This window comes from Bactrocera tryoni, chromosome 1, assembly GCF_016617805.1.
Source record: "Bactrocera tryoni isolate S06 chromosome 1, CSIRO_BtryS06_freeze2, whole genome shotgun sequence".
Taxonomy (NCBI): domain Eukaryota; kingdom Metazoa; phylum Arthropoda; class Insecta; order Diptera; family Tephritidae; genus Bactrocera; species Bactrocera tryoni.
The window spans coordinates 74,141,825-74,162,831 of record NC_052499.1 but is presented as its reverse complement, the minus strand read 5'-3'; the positions used below and the strand labels follow the sequence as shown (position 1 = coordinate 74,162,831).

Below are 21,007 nucleotides of genomic sequence, written 5' to 3'. Positions count from 1 at the left end.
ATTACATTTTCAATTAAAGACAAATTCTGAAATCACAGTCACGAAATTAGTGGCTCATTCCCCTTGTACACAACGCACTAAATTTATGGAAGGAACTTGCGGATGCAAATATGTGTATGGTATGTGAGTGTGTGTGCGTGTGTTATAGAGCCCGAAATTACTCAGACAATTTATTTGCTTGTCAAATTAACCAACCGTATCGCTGACTTGATTGCAAGTACAGTTATACGGGGAAGTACAAGTGAAATATTCAGAAGGGCTTATGAGGCACGCACACACACAAACACAGTGCAAGAGTTGTTATATGTATAATTTTATTTGTTATACTTGCTATATATATATTTCCATTTGTAAAATTTATAGAAAAATTAATTCGAATTTTCCGTTGTCATCTACTTGAATGTATAATAAGCACACACTTTTGGTGTTTTGTGCATTTTCAGTGGAAAATATGTTGTGTAGCCGATAATGAAAATGGAAACATAATTTAATACTCCAAAAAGGCACCATATGCTAATAGAAGTTTATTTTTGTTCTGCAAATTATTATTTTTTGGAAGCAATATATTCGAACATAAAATCATATTCGCTCGAAATTCATTCGACATTATAGGGAGATGAAAAAAATTGTATACGAATTTATTTGTTCAATTTATTTCAAACCGAGACTTTAAAATATTTTCCAGTTTAATTGTTTAATACAAGAGGCGTTCCAAAGTAAACAAGACTAAAAAAAAAAAAGAACAAATGGCTTTTTCGGCAAAATCAAATTATTTTATTCAAAATAGTCTCTTTCTGCTTCAATACAGCTTTTTGCACGGTCCAAAAGCATGTCGAAGTCTTTTAGCTCTTTGGCCGCTTGGCCGCCAGGCCGCCAGTATGCCGGTGCAAGCCTTTTGAATGGCCGCTACGTCTGCAAAACGCTTTCCTTTCATGGACAAACGCATTTTTCTGAAAAGGAAAAAGTCGCACGGTGCCATATCAGTTGAATACGGGGAGTGGTTAATGGTTAAAATGTGATTTTTGGTCAAATAATCGGTCACAAGCGTCGAATCGAGTGTTGGATTCTGAGCAATTTTTGGTCGTTAGTTAATTTGTGCCGAACAAACCGTGCACACACCTTTCGTAAGCCCTAAATAATCGGTAAAAATGCAATAAATCGATGTTTTGGAGATATTCAATTCCATTTTCATGAATGTCAATGATGATTTCGGCTGATTCTGATTCACTAACAATGTGAATGGAATTTCCGGTGATCACGGATTTTGATTGTTGATCGTCATTTATGTCCTCACGACCACTTTGAAAACATTGAAACCACTCGTGCAGTCTGCTACGGGATAGGCAATCATCGCCATTAAAAGTTTTACCAATTTTAAACAAAATTTAATGTTGGCTCTTTGTTCGAAGTTCATTTTCGCACCGATAACACAAACATACAGACACTTAAAACGCAATAACTTCACTTCCAATCTACGAAATGTCAAGAAATTCTCACTGGACAATCGATAAAGATAGCAGATTCTAACGCACCAGTCGACATATAGATGGCGCCACCAGGGGGCGCTAGAACGCACCTTGTTGATGTGTAGTTTCGGCAATAATTAATTTTTCTGCATGTGTTTTCAGGTTAAAATTATTTTCTCTCAATAATTTAAAATTTTTTATTTATTCTTCAAAATCTAAGTTATCTCCCTCAAAGAAATCACCCTTAGCTAAATCAGGCGAATACGGTGGCACGATATTGGTTGAAAATTTAGAGAAAAACTCACGAAGAATCAATAGAGTATGCGACGGTGCATTATCGTGGTGCAAAAACCAAAAGATGTCGGCTCATAATTCCGGCCTCTTTTTACGAATAGCTTCGCGCAAACAACGTATAATACTCAAGTATTATTTCATGCTGACACTTTAACCAGTCGAAAGGAATTCTCAGTGCTCGATAATCGAAGAAAATCTTGATTTTTAACCTGCTTCAACTAGGTTTTTTCAGCTTCGGCTCACTTTTGCCACGATATTCGGCCGATTGGTCATCGGTTTCAGAGTCTCAAGCATGAATCCAAGACTCATCGCCAGTATTAATACGTTTCATTACATCCTGGTAGTCGGAAAGCATTGTTTCTCAGACATTAACACGACGCTGTATTTCTAAAAAATCTTGTGATTTGGAAAAAATTATGCTTTTACTTTACTTAGGCCCAAATGATCACTTCCAAAATGGTTTTCACTGATTCTTCCGATATTCTAACGATGCCAGTAAGATCTCTGACTGTTAATCCTCGATTTTTAAGCACCAATTCCTTTATTTTATTGACGTGTTGATCATTAGATGGTGTTGATGGCCGTCCTGGACGCCGTTCGTCGTCAACGCGTTCTCGACCATTTTCGAATAATTTGTACGAATGAAAAACACTTGCTCGTATCAAACAATTATCACTGAAGGCCTTTTCAAACATTCAGAACGTTTTAGCACCTGAAATTTCATTCCGCACACAAAATTTAATGGAACTTCTTTATTGAATAATTTCTCTTATCATAAAAATCCCAGAATGCACTTTATGTACTTCAGAAAGACAGACGTATACTAGACACTAATGATTATTTTCATGTAACATTTGGCATTTTTTTTCCACAAATTCTGTCCTTTACAAGGAACTAAAGTATTTCACAAAGACGCCTCAAAACGAGCAAGTAATATTCCTTATTTATCATTTGACCCTGTGAAATGAATTCTGGTTGAACCACATCACGGTAATCAAAGATCGGATTAGAGTCTCCATGACTTTTGAACGACTTCAACGACATTTTTTCGGGTTCGGGTTCATTTTTGGAGCACCATTTGTTAGATTGTTCAACAGTTTCAGCGTCATATTCATATGTGAGAATTCATTTAGAAATGTTCAGCCAAAAACTTTTCAAACGACCCTGATAAGATTTTCTTTAATTGTCAGTCTTTCTCTGAATTTATAGTTGAAATATGCTTTAGTACCAATACCCCTAAGTATTTTGTACTTATTGTGTCTGAACTCCACTGCGTATGAGTAATATTATAATTAATGAAAACAAGCAACATACTTACATATTGACATTGATCAGTATATGGAATATTTCTGTATCTGATAAATGGCTGAGCAATTTTTTGCTTTGCACCTGTCATTTCACAACAAATAATAATTAAATTGAAATTAAATTGGTAAATCATGCTGCAAATCAGTGTTCATTACCTAAGGCTACGTATGTGCTTATTTACTTTGTGCTTTCAATCTTACGAGTATATTCAATATTTACAAATTTATTATAAGCTTTGCAACTCATAAGTATGCGTGTTTATGTATAACACAAATCACAAAGCATTAATGGCTGTTAAGTTTTGTAAGTTTTCACTGCTTCAAGTATTTTGTCTTGTCGGACTTTACCTCTGTTTTCGGAGAAAATTGCCCTCTAACTACTTTCTGCTATCAAATAGGGTTTTCAACCAAGTTTGTGGATAATTTAATTTGGCTTCGTTAGGAATAGATCCATAATTCGAATAGGGAGTCTCAGGAACCTAACCGTTGGGGGCAGAGACTAATATGTTCATATATCCGATATTCAAAATATCCACTCTGCGGTGGAATCAGCATGTTGACCTGACCATGGTCAAACCTACTAAAGCACTAATGTTGTGCAATCGACTAGCTGGTAAATTGTCAGGTGGTTGTACACTATGATACATACACCATGTGCCTCAAAAGCATGCCAAACTTCGGACTTCAATTATAGAAGCTGCAATGACTTGCCTGCATCTGCGTGTTGGGTACTATACGCACATTCCCGACGGCAGCATTTGAAGTCAGACTGCTTCAAATGACAGCAGAATGGTTAGGCAGAGGTAAGATAATTCTCATTCATTTATGAAGGACTTAAGTGGTGAAGTACCATTGGCTCTCCTCCCAAGAGACAGCATTACCTAAAGAGTAAACTTCACTAAGGAGTTCGAGATCATCCTTAGCAGTAAGGCGGAATGAAATGATTCCACTCTTCAGCTACTGCCGACGGCTCGAAAATTCGGAGGGAAATAGTACAGGAGTCGCAGAGCCACGCACCAAACTCTGCATACATATGAGAAGTTTTCCGAATAGTCAAGCAGAGGTCTTTGCCATAAGTCGGTACGTAGAGATAAGCTGGAGGCAACTATAGCAACATACTTAGCGACAGTCAAGCGGTACTTAAAGCGATCTCTGCCTACAAGATCAAATCAAGTGCACTTTAACTGGGTGCCTCGTCACAAAGGTATAACCAGGAATGAGCAGTCTGAACAGAAGTCTCAAGACACAAGATAAAGGCCCTTGGATCCATGTAACCCAATAGGCATCACATGGCCTCAATGGTACCCAACAGTATATTGGAATTTATCAAAATACTGAGGCTAAGTGAGTCGTTGTGACTTATGAGAGGGCACAATAGACCTTAAGGTCGCGGGGCAATTCTTATTTATTTATTTTCATTTATTTAGCTCATCAAAAAATGTTTAGCTTTTGATGAGCTAGAATAAGCTTATTTAAGAATCTAACTTAACTCTCTCACTCATACCTCCAACTATTAATTTGTAATTTCAAACCCTAGTAATTAAAAAATCTATATTATCCCATACAGCTCTCTTTCAAAAGCAATAAAAATGCATCGCTGGAGCAACTACTTCAATTGCAGCTGCATCAGCACGAAGAGGAAATTAAGAATACCGTCGATCGCGCAGTCAAGGAAATGACGGTGACCAAAGTGTTAGATGAAATCAAAATCACCTGGACGCGCATGAGCTTCGAAACGGAGCAACATCAACGGCGCACAGAAGTGCAATTGCTTAAAGTTTCTGAAGAGCTAATGGAAACACTCGATGATAATCAAATGCAGCTACAAAACATCGCCACTTCGAAGAATATTGAGTACCTGCTAGATAAACTAAGCTACTGGCAGCGTATTCTCAATGATGTCGATGCGTTGATTGGCAGTTGGTTCGAGGTGCAACGTAAATGGGTTTATTTGGAGGCGATTTTCATTGGAACTGCCGATATACGTGCGCAATTGCCCACCGACGCAGCAAGCTTTGAGATTATTGACAGCGAATTCACACAACTGCTAGATGAGGTTATACACATCGGCATTGCCATGAAGATCGTGCTACAATGCCAGCATATTTTCAAGACGTTAGCGGCATTACAACAGCGCTTGGCGGTATGTGAGAAGGCTTTGAATGATTACTTGGAGACGAAACGTTTAGTCTTTCCACGCTTCTACTTCATATCCGCTGTGGATCTGCTCGATATACTATCAAATGGCAATTGTCCGCGCGTAATTGACCGACATCTCATTAAACTGTTCGATTCCATACTGCGACTGGAATACGAGCTGGACGCTGAAGACGAACCATATCATGCGATTGGAATGTTTTCAAAGGAGAATGATGAATATGTACGGTTTGCAGCTAGGAACGAAGACGCGCCGCATGTAAAGTGTGCCGAGCGTGTGGAGTTATGGTTGAATGGTGTCATCTTTCAAATGCGCAGCACTTTGCATGAACTCTTTCGGCGCGCCCTGCATGCACAAGTGAATCGATCACGTGAATCGTGGCTACATGAGTGGCCCGCACAGGTCGCTTTGTGTTGCAGTCAAATAGCTTGGGCAGCCGATGTAAATCGTGCTTTTGCATGGATAGACGAGGGTTACGAAGCAGCCATGAAGGAGCTCCATAAACGACAGATGACGCAACTGAATTCACTCATCAACTTACTGTTGGGCGAACTCACACCCGGCGATCGTCAGAAGATAATGACCGTCTGCACAATCGATGTGCATTCGCGTGATGTAGTCGGTAAAATTATACAGGCTAAAGTAGATAATGCGCTGGCTTTTCAATGGCAAAGCCAGTTACGACATCGCTGGGATGATGCTATGCTCGAGGCAGAGCACCGACCAGCAGCAGCTGACGAGGACTGTTTTGCGAACATCTGCGATGCGGAATTCCGCTATGCCTATGAATATCTCGGCAATACTTCGCGTTTAGTTATTACACCGTTGACGGATCGTTGTTACATCACTTTGACGCAGGTAAATGGATTATAGATTAAGAGGAACTGTCAAGTTCCCAATAAATTATATTAACAAGAAGTTTCAAAAAAAATTTTGCGTTTATATTTCGTTTTTGAACAAAGATTGAAATCAAATCTTTACACTTGCAGTCATTGCACCTTGTGATGGGTGGCGCTCCCGCTGGACCAGCCGGCACTGGCAAAACTGAGACCACCAAAGATTTGGGGCGCGCACTTGGCATGATGGTGTATGTGTTCAACTGTTCCGAACAAATGGACTATAAATCATGTGGCAACATTTACAAGGGTCTAGCGCAGACTGGAGCGTGGGGCTGTTTCGATGAATTCAATCGTATTGCGGTGGAGGTGTTGTCAGTTGTAGCCGTACAGGTGAAAACTATACAAGACGCAATCAAGGTATGGCTTTTCTGCGTCAAATCAAGCTAAACGATTTTAACTGTGAGCTCGCTTTACACAGATGCATCGCAAATGGTTTACGTTTATGGGGGAGTCCATCGCTTTAGTACCTTCAGTTGGTATCTTCATTACGCTCAATCCTGGTTACGCAGGACGTACTGAATTGCCTGAAAACTTGAAGACGCTCTTTCGCCCATGTGCTATGGTCGTACCGGACTTTGCACTCATTTGTGAAATTATGCTTATGGCAGAGGGGTTCCAAGATGCCCGCATACTCGCACGTAAGTTCATAACACTGTATACCTTATGTCGGGAGCTCTTATCCAAGCAAGACCACTATGATTGGGGACTGCGCGCCATCAAATCCGTGCTGGTGGTGGCAGGCACCTTAAAGAGAGACGACCACAGTCGTCCAGAGGATCAGGTTTGTCCCCCTTTTCAGAGTTTTCACAACTTCTTTTCTATCAGTTTTACGCTACTTTTCAAGGTACTTATGCGTGCCTTGCGAGACTTTAACATACCAAAAATTGTGACCGAAGACGTTTCCATATTCATGGGACTTATTGGCGATCTCTTCCCCACGTTGGATGTACCACGTAAACGCATCTTTGACTTTGAAAAGACTATACGACGGGCCGTCAATGAGAATAAGCTACAACCTGAGGAAGGCTTTCTGATGAAGGTGGTACAACTGCAAGATTTGTTGGACGTACGACATTCGGTCTTTATAGTTGGTAACACTGGTACTGGAAAAACAAAAATTTGGCAAACGCTACTTGAAACATATCGCATACAGAAGTTGAAACCCGTCTGTAGTGTGCTCAACCCAAAAGCTTTATCCAATGACGAGCTGTTCGGGGTCGTAAACTCGACAACACGTGAATGGAAGGATGGATTATTCTCATCCATAATGCGTGAACAGACAAATTTACCGGCAGGCAGTCCTAAATGGATTGTGCTCGATGGCGATATCGACCCAATGTGGATAGAAAGTTTGAATACTTTAATGGATGACAATAAAATATTGACGCTTGCCAGCAACGAACGGATTACACTGAAGCGCGAAATGCGTTTACTCTTCGAGGTTGGGCACCTTAAGGCAGCCACACCGGCTACAGTTTCTCGTGCCGGCATTTTGTATATCAATCCGCAAGATATGGGTTGGTCACCGTAAGTAACACCAGTCTAGAGAACTATATATTACCAAATGTGTGGAGTGTTACTGTATAATTTTTGCTTAGGTATGTGCTCTCTTGGATTGAAACGCGTAACGACCCTATAGAGCGAGGTACTCTAACCACTTTGTTTGAAAAGTATTTCCCCAGCTTAATGACTAGACATCGTACATTCCGACGTACAACGCCGATTAGCGAAATGGCTATGATACAAATGACTTGTCATTTGCTCGAGAGCCTGCTACTTTTGCTTAAACAGGTAAATTGTATACCATCCGAAATTAGTAAGGAACGTTATATCTGAATTTTGGACTGAGTCTCAACTGACATAAGCAAAAAAAGTAGAACTCTCCGACTACTTCGGAGGAAATAGAGACTCAGTATGAAATACAGATTGTAATGAAAATTGCTTGGAAAGACTTTACTCCCTTTCTTTCCCAAGCAATATAGAGGAGGTAACGAACGACGTATCTTTTATGCTTTAAATTGGAGCCATTCACATATGCTAATAAAACTAATGATGTTACTTAACATAATATGAATTTGGCTTCCGCTTTCACTAGCGCAATATTTTCATATTTCATTGCAGGCTGATAAACTGGCCGAAGCAGCAGTCGACGTCACAGCACATAACCTTGTGAACCCCAGTGAAACCACAAGCGGATCCCTTGACCTCTCAATTGAATTGATATTCATCTATGCAACAATGTGGGGCTTCGGCTCAGCTTTGCATCAAGACCACATCATCGACTGGCGACGCGAATTCCATAAATGGTGGATAAGCGAATTCAAGGATGTCAAATTGCCGACACAAGATTCCATTTTCGATTACCAACTGGATGTGCGCACAAACAAATTTCGTCGTTGGACGGAATTGGCGGCAGAGCGAAAAATCGAGCCAATAGATACTGAAATGCCAATACAGGTACGCACTGCACATACACACATACAAATACTGGTTGTTATCACAATTTGGTTTCGTCTCGCGCAGTCTTTGCTCGTGCACACGGCGGAAACAGTGCGATTGACATACTTTCTGAAATTGCTCATCGAACGCAGATACCCTTGCATGTTGGTGGGAAATTCTGGCTGTGGGAAAAGCGCAATTTTTCGTGAACTTTTCAGCCTGTACGAAAATGAGCTCGGCGCGAGCGATGTTGATAGTTTAATGGAAAGACAAGCGGTGGGCGTAAGACGGCCGAAGCTAATGTCGAGCAGACCTCGAAACATAGCTGTGCAGACGACATATTTCAACTACTACACCACTTCGGAGATATTTCAAAAAATCCTCGAACGTCCATTGGAAAAGAAGACAGGACGCTGCTATGCGCCTAGTGGTGCAAATCGTCACCTGATTTACTTCATTAACGATCTCAATATGCCCGAGGTGGATGTGTATGGCACGGTGCAGCCACACACGATAATACGACAGTTCATGGACTACAGACAGTGGTGAGAAACGTGTCAAGAATAATACTAAGAAAATTATATCTTAATCCACATGTTTGCTAACCACAACAGGTACGATCGTCAGCGTCTGCAGTTAAAGGATATACGTCACTGCCAGTTTGTCGCCTGCATGAACCCCACAGCTGGCTCCTTCACAATCGATCCACGCTTGCAACGCCACTTCTCAGTGTTTTCCATGCCCACACCCAGCGAGGAGACACTGCAACGCATTTTCGGCACAATTTTACGCAGTCACTTGGAGAACCCCTACAACTCGTTCAGCAAGGAGCTCAAAAGCATCGCGGAATTATTGGTGCAAGTAGGTATCGCTTTGCATCGTCGCGTGGAATATGCTTTTTTACCGACCGCAGTGAAATTCCACTACGCTTTCAATCTGCGTGATCTCACTAACATATATCAGGGGCTAATGTACAGCTGCGGAGTACCAACCGACCAGGCCAGCAGTGTAATGTTGGCTAATAATGGCACAATTTGCAGCAAACCCGCCGACTTGATACGTCTTTATGTACACGAGGCTTACCGCGTCTACCACGATCGTCTGGTGGATCAGTATGACATCAAAGCCTTCAAAGCAACCATACGCGATATCTTCAAGAAGGATTTTGAGGATTTCGATGAAGACTTTGTATTTGCCGAACCACTTATCTACAGCCATTTTGCACAATCGCTTGTGGATCAGAAGTATATGCCGCTACGTAGCTGGGATAAGCTGCATCAATTACTAATGGAAGCTCAGGCAAACTACAATGAGATCGTAGGCTATATGAATTTGGTGATGTTCGAAGACGCTATGATACATGTTTGTCGGTATGTCTTTAAAAGTTCGAAATTCTCTCATGAAGTAACTGTATTTACACAAATTTTCAGCATTAATCGCATACTGGAGAGTCCACGTGGAAATGCGTTGTTAATCGGCGTCGGTGGCTCGGGTAAACAGACACTCGCACGACTCGCCTCATTCATTTCATCGCTGAGCGTATTTCAAATACAACTTAAACGTGGTTTTGGTCTGCAAAATCTGAAAGAAGAGTTCGCCACTTTGTACATGAAAGTTGGTCTGAAGAATGTGGCCTCGGTGTTTCTAATGTCCGACGCGCAAATACCAGAAGAATCTTTACTAATGCTCATCAATGATCTCTTGGCCTCGGGCGAGATACCAGAACTCTTCAACGAGGATCAACTGGATACTATTGTCAATGGTATACGCAATGAAGTGAAACAAACCGGCACACTCGACACCAAAGAGAACTGCTGGCGCTTTTTCATCGACAAAATCAGACGGCTCTTAAAAGTAGTGCTCTGCTTCTCACCTGTCGGTCAGACTTTACGTGTACGTGCACGTAAATTTCCGGCCATTCTTAGTCGCGCCAGCATCGATTGGTTCCATGAATGGCCGAAAATAGCCTTGGAGTCGGTCTCGCAGAAATTCCTCAGTGAAATCGAGCAGCGCATTTTACCTGTAAGCTCAAATACTACAACACACATAACATATTTTCCATTTAACTCTTCACTTTGTCTCTTAACTTTTATTGATTTTCCTTCGGCATCCCCCCAATGTCGACATGTCGCACATTGCAGCGCAACATGGTGAAGCCTATCGGTTGCTTTATGGCCTACGTTCATCACACAGTCAATCAGATTTCGAAAATTTATTTACAAAACGAAAAACGTTTTAACTACACAACACCGAAAACCTTTCTCGAATACATTTTCCTCTATCGCAAATTGTTGGTGGCGAAGAACAGCGAGCATGCAGGGCGCATTCAACGCTTGCAGAGCGGCATGTCTAAATTGGCGGAGTGTGCGTGTCAAGTGGACGCACTGAAGGTAGGAAAGTTCACACAGTTTACACAAACACACACACCCTCATACATATACGATCTCACACGCTTTCACAAAGGCGACGCATAAAGAAAAACACGAATGCGTGTGAAATTGTATGCTTTGGACAGCCAGTTGAGTGGACAATCGACCGTCCGCTTTTCAATTAGTCCTCGTAATTGAGTTGTCTACGCGACTAAGTGCGATGTGTAACGTTACTCTCCAACATTTTTCTATGTGTGAAATCCGTTGCGATGTGTAGTTGGAAAAGTGAATTGGCCATAGCGGCATGATACGGTAAATAAATTTGCGTTTCAACGTGGGCACGGTTTTCAAAACGGAACTTGTAGGGTATCAAAGATAAAGTGATGAAACATTAAAGAGTGTGAATGCCTCGTATGATCTGTGTGCTTCTCTATTAAACTAGCGAGCTCCACTTTATGTGCTTGTCATTATTTTTTGTTACATTCTAAGGGAAACGAGTCGAATAATATTTGCCAGAAAAGCCGGTCTCAGAAGCATTTCCATAAAAATTGTTCTTGAAAATTATATTAGGAACGAAGTTAGAAATTTCCTCTAGAACGGTCTTAAATTTAAGACACACTATAATACTCGTAACGGATATACCCTTGAAGGTGTATGTAGTATAAAAGCCGACAAAGCATTTCAAAAAATCAGAGTTTTTTCTACTTTCAAATGTGAGTAATTTACTCTCCTCAAATACGAAGCTCGGAAATTGTTTACATTATTGTCTTGGGGCTTTTCCACGATATTTTTATAACCGTTTGCATCGTTCTATCTCCCATCGGGAATACAGGTAGTATTGAATCAATCGTTCTAATACAATCCCTAATCGAGCCGGAATAGTTCGCATTAGACTTTGCACGTCCCCTCAGGAAAAAGTCTAACGATGTGGTATCAAATGGTCTTGGTGGAAAATCGACCAGCCAAAAACGTGAAATTATCTGCTCAACGAGTGTACTCTCAATAAATCGATTGATTGATATGATGTGTGGGAAGTGGCGCCGTCTTGTTGAAACCAGATGTCGCCAAGATCACGAGCGTCAATTTCAGGCATCAAATAGTCGGCTATCATGCCGCGATATGCGTCGTCATTGACGGTTACAATCTTACCGGCATCATTTTTGAAAAAATGTGGACCGATGATTCCATCGGCTCACAAACCACTCCACTTTTTGTGGATGAAATAGCAGCTTTAAAAGATACCGTACGAGTTATTTTTAATACCTCTGACGAGAATAATTTTTATATACAGCACTTAAATATATTTTATTTTTTTAACCACTTAGTCTTACCTTGACAGAATCAACTGGCTATTCAAGAGGTTCAACTGGCTGCAAAGAATGCCGCTGCTGATAAACTGATCGTCATTGTCAGCGCCGAGAGTGAAAAGGTGAAGCGCGAGAAGTCGACAGCTTCTGAGGAGGAACAACGCGTCAGAATCATTGAAGAAGACGTTTGCATGAAAACCAAATTATGTGAGGAGGATCTGCGCAAGGCGGAGCCAGCGCTTGTTGCTGCGCAGGCCGCACTAAATACTCTAAATAAGAATAATCTTACAGAATTGAAATCATTCGGCTCACCACCGAAGGCTGTGGTAAATGTGTGCGCTGCTGTTATGGTTTTACTTGCTAAAAATGGTAAGATACCACGTGATCGCAGCTGGAAGGCGTCCAAACTAATGATGGTACGCGTCGACCAGTTTCTATACGACTTGGTGAACTATAATAAGGACAACATACATCCAAATATTATTGAAGTGCTGCAAGAGTACTTGAAGGTAGGTACACGAGTTTTGCATTTCAATAATATGTATATAATTGTTCTGCTTAGGATCCCGAATTCAGTCCCGAGAAGGTAGTACAAAAGTCGGTAGCTGCAGCTGGTCTCTGTGCCTGGGTTATCAACCTGCATCGTTACCATCAAGTATTTCTCATTGTCGGTCCCAAGCAACAGGCTTTGCAAGATTCGCAAAAGGAATTGCAGGAGGCACGTGAACGCCTGCAATACTTAAAGTTTAAAATCCAAGAATTGGAAATGAAGCTCGCCGAGATACAGGCAGAGTTCGAGGAAGCGATAGCAGCGAAGCAGATGTGTCAACGTGAGGCGGACAAAACGGCATTCACTATAGATCTGGCGCATCGTCTCATCAACGGTCTGGCCAATGAGAACGTACGTTGGAAGGAATCGGTGCAAAGGTAGGTTTCTACAGTATAGCCCCACACTAGTAAGGAGAAGTAAACAAGACAGCTGACGACTTTACTGTACTGCCAGTTTATTGTTTACGAAAAACGTTGCATACTTTTAGGATACTACGAAATGCTAAAATTTTGCTGAAATTATTTTAGTTTTGAACTAGAAGTTAATCTGACTAATTAAATTTTCAGAAATATATCTGCACACATATATGACATTACCAAAAGCACTGCTTTCAGTATACCTACGTTTAATGCTCATCCAATGCAGCCGCTATCTAAGCGGAGCTAACTGAAGTGACGAAAGCGTCAAGTTGCTGTTTAATGAAATAACTTACGAAATTTTAATTAAACCAAATCGAGCATCTTAAGAATATTAAAATACATGTTTATTCGAAACGATTTTGATTAAATTTGATATTCCTTATTTGCTGTGCTCAGTCAAGTGCTCAACAGTTTCTTTGCTCGTCTGCACACGAGCCGGGCTGAGCATAACTTTGGCGTCGAAATGTCTTAGGCTGTAGCAGATTTTCTCTATGAGTATATATACATATGTGTGTGAGTGCTCAGATGACTCGAATGCACACGACAACGTTTAAATTAGAAGTTAAGTCAATAAACACTAATAACAACACAAAAAACTTCAAATAATTTATTATCAAAGCTTTGCTTTAATAAAATTCATAAATCAAAAGCATACATGAAATATCTCTTCAATGGCAATAAAAGCGCTGCTTCAAAGTCTTTATATGCATGTGTGTGTGTGCGTAGATTACACGAAAAATGGTACATAGAGAAAATGCATTCATGCAAACTTGCAATATTGTATCCAGTGCCAGCGCTCACGAGCAGCCATCAGCCATCGTCCATCAGCCATCAGCCGTGAGCCGTGAGCCATGAGCCATTTGCTTAAGGTGCAGGTCATTATTTTTTCAATTTCCCTTTGCTTAAGCGCATTAACTTTGACTTCCGTCTTCGTGGACGACACTTTTCTTGACTTTTATACATGCATATACACATACACATACACAATATATATGATGGTTTCATCCTTTTGCCTTGCCTTACTCTTCGTGCGCCTGGCGATCGCTGACGTTGACGCTGACGCTTTTTGTCGTCGTCAATAAGCAGCTTACAAGCGAAAATCGGTACACTACCTGGCGATATCTTGCTAATTTCCTCCTTCTTGTCATATGTTGGCTGCTTTACGCGACGCTATCGCGAGGAGCTGCAGCAGAAGATGTGGATGACGAGTTTTGCTAAAATTGAGGTAAGAATGTGCATGTTGAAAAAATGTTCGCGTATATGAAGGCTTGTAATTGTGGCACGTTCTGATTTTTGCGTCTTTTTTATCTTTGTTACTCCCTAATAGTCCACGGTGCCGTACACAATTGGTGTGGATCCCCTGACACTGCTCACCGACGATGCACAGGTCGCGACTTGGAATAATGAGGGACTGCCGGTGGATCGTATGTCAACGGAGAATGCAACAATTTTAACACATTCCACGCGCTGGCCACTTATGATAGATCCGCAGCTGTGAGTACTAGTAAAGGGTGATCCATTTCGAGGCTCCCTACTTTTTAAAGCAAAACACAGACACTTCAAATTTAATAGAAAATGTTATTATGACTCGTAAGAACACTCTTTGGCATTTATTTTTTGAAGATTATTTCATTCAAATATTGACCGCAGCTACGTCTCAGATGGTCCTTCCGTTGAGTCCAATCTTCGATGACTCATTCGAGCATTTCGACAGGGACGACAGGTAACTTTCGAATGACTAGCGTGATATTTTGTTCCAAGGCCTGAATCGAAGCGAGATTTACGTATCCCCACAGGAAAAAGTCTAACGGTGTGATATCACATGATCTTGGTGGCCAATCGACCAGAAGCAAAACGTGAAATTACCTTGTATCTCTTCCTCATCTCTAAACAAAATTTGGCTCGAAAACATCGGATCTTCTTAGGACTTTTTAAGAAGCCAAAGAGTGAAGCGATGTAGCTTAGGAATATCGAGCACTTCAGTTCTTGCAGAAGCTGTATTTTGTACGTTTTCAGTTTAAGATCTCGACGCAAATGCCTCAAGCCGTTCCATACGTCAGTCCGAGTTGCTGCGATCGGCGCCGAATCGACCATCCGCGGTCTTTGTGTACACCCTCAGCTACGGCTGCTTTATTTCCTTCACTGCGTGCTGGACGTGATCTATGCGGTCGAATATTATCCAATAATAAATGCTGGGTTTCAAGATAGGTGAGGGTGTTGCAAATAGTACGTTCAGTAGGCTGATTATGTTGACCATAAGTTGAGCGAAGCGCGCGAAACGTAAACTTTCTCAGGCGTAAGTCTTTCCATTATAAAATGCCAGTCAATACTGAAAGAAAAGAATATGACAGCTTGACACGAGATCTGTCAAAATAGGCTGTTGAAAAAGTACCTCTACTTGGATGCTCCATTATAAACCAATTCCCAATATCTATGTAGATTGCTAAATTCGAAATACAATACAACTTTTTTCTGAAACATTAATATAGACAAACTCTAGAGTCCCATGAAAGATAATCTTGTATTTATTCACAGTCAAGGCATCAAGTGGATAAAAAATCGATACGGAGACGCACTGGTCATAATACGTTTGAATCAAAAGGGTTTCTTAGATGTATTGGAAAAATCGATGAACAACGGCGATACTGTTTTGATAGAGCAGATTGGCGAAACAATCGATACTGTATTGGAGCCGTTACTTAGTCGAGCTTTAATTAAGAAGGGACGCTACATACGCATCGGTGGCAAAGAGATGGACTTTAATGCAAACTTTCGTTTGCTGCTGCACACAAAACTACCGAACCCACATTACAAGCCTGAAATACAAGCACAAACCACACTCATCAACTTTACCGTTACACCAGATGGGCTGGAAGAGCAGTTGCTCGCTGAAGTTGTTAAAATCGAACGACCCGATTTGGAGCAAATGAAGATCGACGTAACGGTACAGCAGAATAAGTTCAAAATTTCACTGAAAGCCTTAGAAGATGAGCTCTTGGTGCGTTTAGCCACAGCCAGCACGAATGTATTGGATGACCATGCACTTGTGATCAACTTGGAGGCGACCAAGCACACGGTGGACGAGATTGAACTAAAGGTGCGCGAGGCGCTCATAACGAGTGCGCAAATTGACGAGGCGCGTAATATGTATCGTGCAGCTGCGAAGCGAGCCGCCATACTTTACTTCGTGCTGACTGATCTGAGTCGCATAAATCCGATTTACAAATTTTCGCTTAAATCATTTATGAATGTTTTCAAGAAAGCTATATCCACGGCACCAAAGAGTAAAAATCACGAACGACGAGTTCAGCACCTGGTAGGCGCTATCACGCTGCAGACGTTCGTCTTTACGATGCGGGGCCTCTTCGAAGCCGATAAATTGACATTCACCTCGCATATGATATTGCGTATTCAAAGCGCGGCCGGACAAATTTCCAAAGATGAGTTTGATTTCCTTTTACGCTTTCCACATGATCCAAACTCACTGTCCCCTTTGGACTTTGTTAGTCGCAAAGCTTGGGGCGGCATAAAATCATTAGGCGGAATTGAACATTTTTACGGTATTGACAAGGACTTGGAGAGTTATCCGAAGCGTTGGAGTAAATTTCTTGCGAGTGCGGCGCCTGAAAGAGAGCAATTTCCTGGCGAGTGGAAGTATCGTTCGCCACTGCAGAAGCTCTGTATTATACGAGCTCTGCGTCCCGACAGGATGCTGTACGCAATGAGGTAAATATACCAATCTTTACAGGCTGACATCTTTTATTTAATAGATGGGTTATTTATCTTTAATTTTCTTTAATATAACAAATTTCACGCAGTTGCACGACATGTTAAAAAAAATTTCCTCTACAGGTTATTTGTGGAGCTGACGATGGGCAAGGATTACACTAAAATACCGACAGCAACCTTTACCGAGATTTACAAAGAAATCAATGCCCACACACCGGTCTTATTTATACTTTCACCTGGCGTTAATCCCATACGCGATGTGGAGCTTCTGGGCCAACAGTTAGGCTTTCGCGCCGATAACGATACGCTTATTAATATATCCTTGGGACAAGGACAAGAACAATTAGCGGAAGCCGCCATAATCAACGCCTTGACCAGCAAAAAGCATTGGGTCGTATTGCAGAATATTCACTTGGTCGTCAACTGGCTACCTTCACTGGAAAAATTAATCGAACGTATTGCTATAGAGAACGAGACCAACGATGACAGCGATGAATCCAGTTTTCGTTTATTCATCAGTGCCGAGCCAGCGCCAGATCCCGAGTACCATGTCATACCACAGGGTATACTTGAGTCGTCGCTGAAAATAGTGAATGAACCACCGTCAGGAATGGCGGCCAATCTGCACAAAGCTTGGGATAACTTCTCACAGGAGACTTTAGAAACCTGCACACAAGAAGCCGAATTCAAGGCTATACTCTTTGCGCTTTGCTACTTTCATGCCGTTTCAGGTGAGCGTTGTAAATTCGGACCACAGGGCTGGAATAAGTCCTATCCCTTCAATATCAGCGATCTTATGATATCCGCTAATGTCTTGCATAATTATTTGGAGGGCAGTTGCCGCATACCGTGGGAGGATCTACGTTATCTTTTCGGCGAAATTATGTACGGCGGTCATATTACTGACGACTGGGATCGTCGTCTCTGTCGCACATATCTCGAGGAATTACTGCAACAAGAATTGATCGACGGCGATTTTGAATTATGTCCGGGTTTTCCTGCACCACCCAATCTCGACTATCAAGGCTATCACAGTTACATCGATGAAGTGTTGCCAGCAGAGTCTCCCGTTCTTTACGGATTGCATGCAAATGCCGAAATCGGTTTCCTAACGAGTGCATCCGAGCAACTGCTTAAGACAATATTTGAATTGCAACCACGTGAATCTGAGCTTAGCACGAATTGTAGCGCGCCACGTGAGGAGCTTGTCAAAATCATGAGTGAGGACTTTCTGGATAAAATGCAAGATGAATTCAATTTACAGGCTTTACTGAATCGCGTAGATCGCAAGACGCCATTCGTCGTGGTCGCGCTGCAAGAGTGCGAACGCATGAACGCGTTAATATTTGAAATAAAGCGATCGTTACGCGAGCTGCTGTTGGGCTTGAAGGGCGAACTTACCATAACTCCTGACATGGAACGACTAGATCATGCGATTTTCTACGATACCGTACCGTCAGCTTGGACGCAATTAGCTTACCCCAGTATGTTAGGTCTGCAAAGTTGGTATGCTGATCTTCTACATCGCATAAAAGAATTGTCGAGTTGGCTTAACGATTTTAAGCTACCCTGCACCATTTGGATCGGTGGTTTATTCAATCCGCAAAGCTTTCTCACAGCCATAATGCAAGAGAGTGCCCGCAAGCATGATTTGCCTTTGGACCGAATGTGTCTAAGTTGTGAGGTGACGAAGAAGGAGAAGGACGACATATCGTAAGTATAGTTAGAGAAAAACAATTCATTTAAAAGTAAAAACAAATAGTGATAACTAGCTTAAATCATGATACTGGTCTGAAATTTGACTAGCATACTTCTAACTTAAGATAAAAAGTAAATCTCTTGGCTACCTATGCTTTTTACTGAATATAAAGTAAGTAGACAAGATATAAGCCACAAAGCTATAATATTACTTGTAATTTAAAAATAATGGAGGTCTTCTCTATTTGTAATAAAAAAATTGCTTTGTAAAGAGCTATTTAGTTCTCTCATTTCATTCACGAGCCAACAAGTTTGTCATTTTTATACGCATTTTCATCGTCTTCTGCACAGATTACCCCCAGTTGAAGGTGCACTCGTGCATGCTCTCTACCTGGATGGTGCCAGTTGGGATTGCCAGCTTAATTCTATTGTGCCATTGCCGCCGAAGGAGCTGCTCTGTGCCATGCCGGTCATTTATATAAAATCTATTGTGCAGGAGAAACAAGAATCGCAGCGTTGTTATGAGTGTCCGTTATACAAGACAAGGTAAAACATATCTACACATATTTTGAGGTTATAATCGTACAAATATATTATACATATAGTAGTGAATACTGACAATGTCAAGAGATTAATATAGATTATAGAAATATGATTAACATTTAAAGGGTTTAAGTATATTGTGAAAACGGTCGTTTGCCGGCATTAAGTGAGTTGGGTGTGCGACTTTACTATATTTTAGGTGTGGAAATATGATAGATTTTGAAAAATAATATTTTTTATTTGAATAAAAGTTTTAACTAATTTTTTTATTAATTTTAGAATTTTTTTTAATTAATTACAGACTACGTGGCAGCACCTATGTGTGGACATTTAATTTAAAGACCCGCGAACGGCCAGCCAAATGGATACTTGGCGGTGTGGCCCTATTACTTCAGCCATAAAGTAGGAAGGCAGTGATAATGAGTGAAACCATTATAGAGGCTTTTTAGATACGCTTAACATTGTTCAATAATTATCAGCACTGTGTTTTACTTAGAGTGCACCAAAATACAATTTTTGAGAAACTTAATATAATTATATTATTATAATATATATCGAATATACTTATTATTTGAAATTGAAATGGGGGACACAGTAATGCACAATATTGAATTCAAGGTATTCAAGATATCAAATAAGCAGTGTTTTTTCGAGCCAGCTTTCCTAGAGGGATACCTTTCACACCAGCTGTCAAGCTGTTATTTAATGTGTTTGACATTTAAGTTTAGCATTATGTCATACTATCTCGTACGTACCCAATTGGGAATTAAGTGTTATATCCAGCTCGGTGCATGTTTTAGAAACGTGATTTGAATGAAGCATGTTGCGAAAGAATTAGAAAGTGATAAGATTACGAACGGTGCTATCATTATCACGACAAACGCATATGAATGAACTTAAGTATTTGGTAAGTCAAGTGGAGGATTTTAGGCGGCGACTGTAGATACTTGAAACTTGAAGAGTCATTAATTTTTGACTGCCAGGGCTATAATTAAAAATCGTTAAAAATATGTTTATTGCGAAAGTAGTATTCCACCGGAAGATAAAATATTTCCGACACGTGTTTGTCATCATAACCACACGATCAATTTAAATTGACTCAATGACATTGTTGCAAAAAGAAAGAGATTCAATTTGGAATAGCTTCAGAGCAGAGAAATGGTTTTCTTAATATAGATCTCATGATATACATATATTTATTCGATGAGACCATGAACCATATAAGCGTCCTACAGTCTCGACAACACGAAATGTATGCATGTTTTAGCAAAAAATTCCTTTTTATTTTAGAACGATGACATAAAAATGAGACCTAATTCCTAGCCTAATAAAAACGGGGAATTTTTCCAAATTTATGTTTATGTATAGACGCGAACACAAAAGAACCATGAATCTGTTGCTTTAATGCCATTTTGTTGTATGTGTCATATTATTTATATACAATATACAACAATAACAATATTTAATCCATACCTACATATATAACGGGTGATCCAAGTAGAGGTACCTTTTTCAAAGGGTTTTCGACAGATCATACGTGAGTCATGTGGTCAGCCGAATATCTCGAGAAGTATTAATGATAGCGATTTTGACCTCGGACCTTTTTTGTAGCAAATAAAATTTCCTACAAGTTAGTCATGCACATTTTTTCTATAGCTCTTGTCATTTACGAGATATATACAAAAAATGCGAATGTGGAAAAATCTGGTTTAGAGCCCCGTACTACCTCGCCGGTGCGAGTTTCGACTTTGTCTCAACGGGCACTTTTGTAGAGTATTCAATTATGAGGAATATGTGTCTAAAGTCAAAGCGATTCCGTAAAATGCCTC

General features: G+C 40.7%; 1 protein-coding gene across 1 annotated transcript in view; it reads left to right on the top strand.

The window, feature by feature from the left end:
• The window catches only part of LOC120778329 (dynein beta chain, ciliary), a 51,637-nt gene extending 31,916 nt beyond the window's left edge, over positions 1-19,721 (top strand). Inside the window, exons 18-35 of the mRNA XM_040110125.1 lie at positions 4,635-6,083; positions 6,215-6,481; positions 6,543-6,905; positions 6,969-7,651; positions 7,723-7,915; positions 8,246-8,581; positions 8,648-9,108; positions 9,178-9,933; positions 9,994-10,585; positions 10,705-10,953; positions 12,272-12,748; positions 12,802-13,166; positions 14,295-14,433; positions 14,536-14,702; positions 15,744-16,934; positions 17,061-18,650; positions 18,987-19,181; positions 19,480-19,721. Coding sequence (XP_039966059.1) covers positions 4,635-6,083; positions 6,215-6,481; positions 6,543-6,905; positions 6,969-7,651; positions 7,723-7,915; positions 8,246-8,581; positions 8,648-9,108; positions 9,178-9,933; positions 9,994-10,585; positions 10,705-10,953; positions 12,272-12,748; positions 12,802-13,166; positions 14,295-14,433; positions 14,536-14,702; positions 15,744-16,934; positions 17,061-18,650; positions 18,987-19,181; positions 19,480-19,579 — 9,573 coding nt within the window. The 3' untranslated portion in view covers positions 19,580-19,721. The remainder of the gene's footprint in view (positions 1-4,634; positions 6,084-6,214; positions 6,482-6,542; positions 6,906-6,968; positions 7,652-7,722; positions 7,916-8,245; positions 8,582-8,647; positions 9,109-9,177; positions 9,934-9,993; positions 10,586-10,704; positions 10,954-12,271; positions 12,749-12,801; positions 13,167-14,294; positions 14,434-14,535; positions 14,703-15,743; positions 16,935-17,060; positions 18,651-18,986; positions 19,182-19,479) is intronic.
• Positions 19,722-21,007: the final 1,286 nt, after the last annotated feature.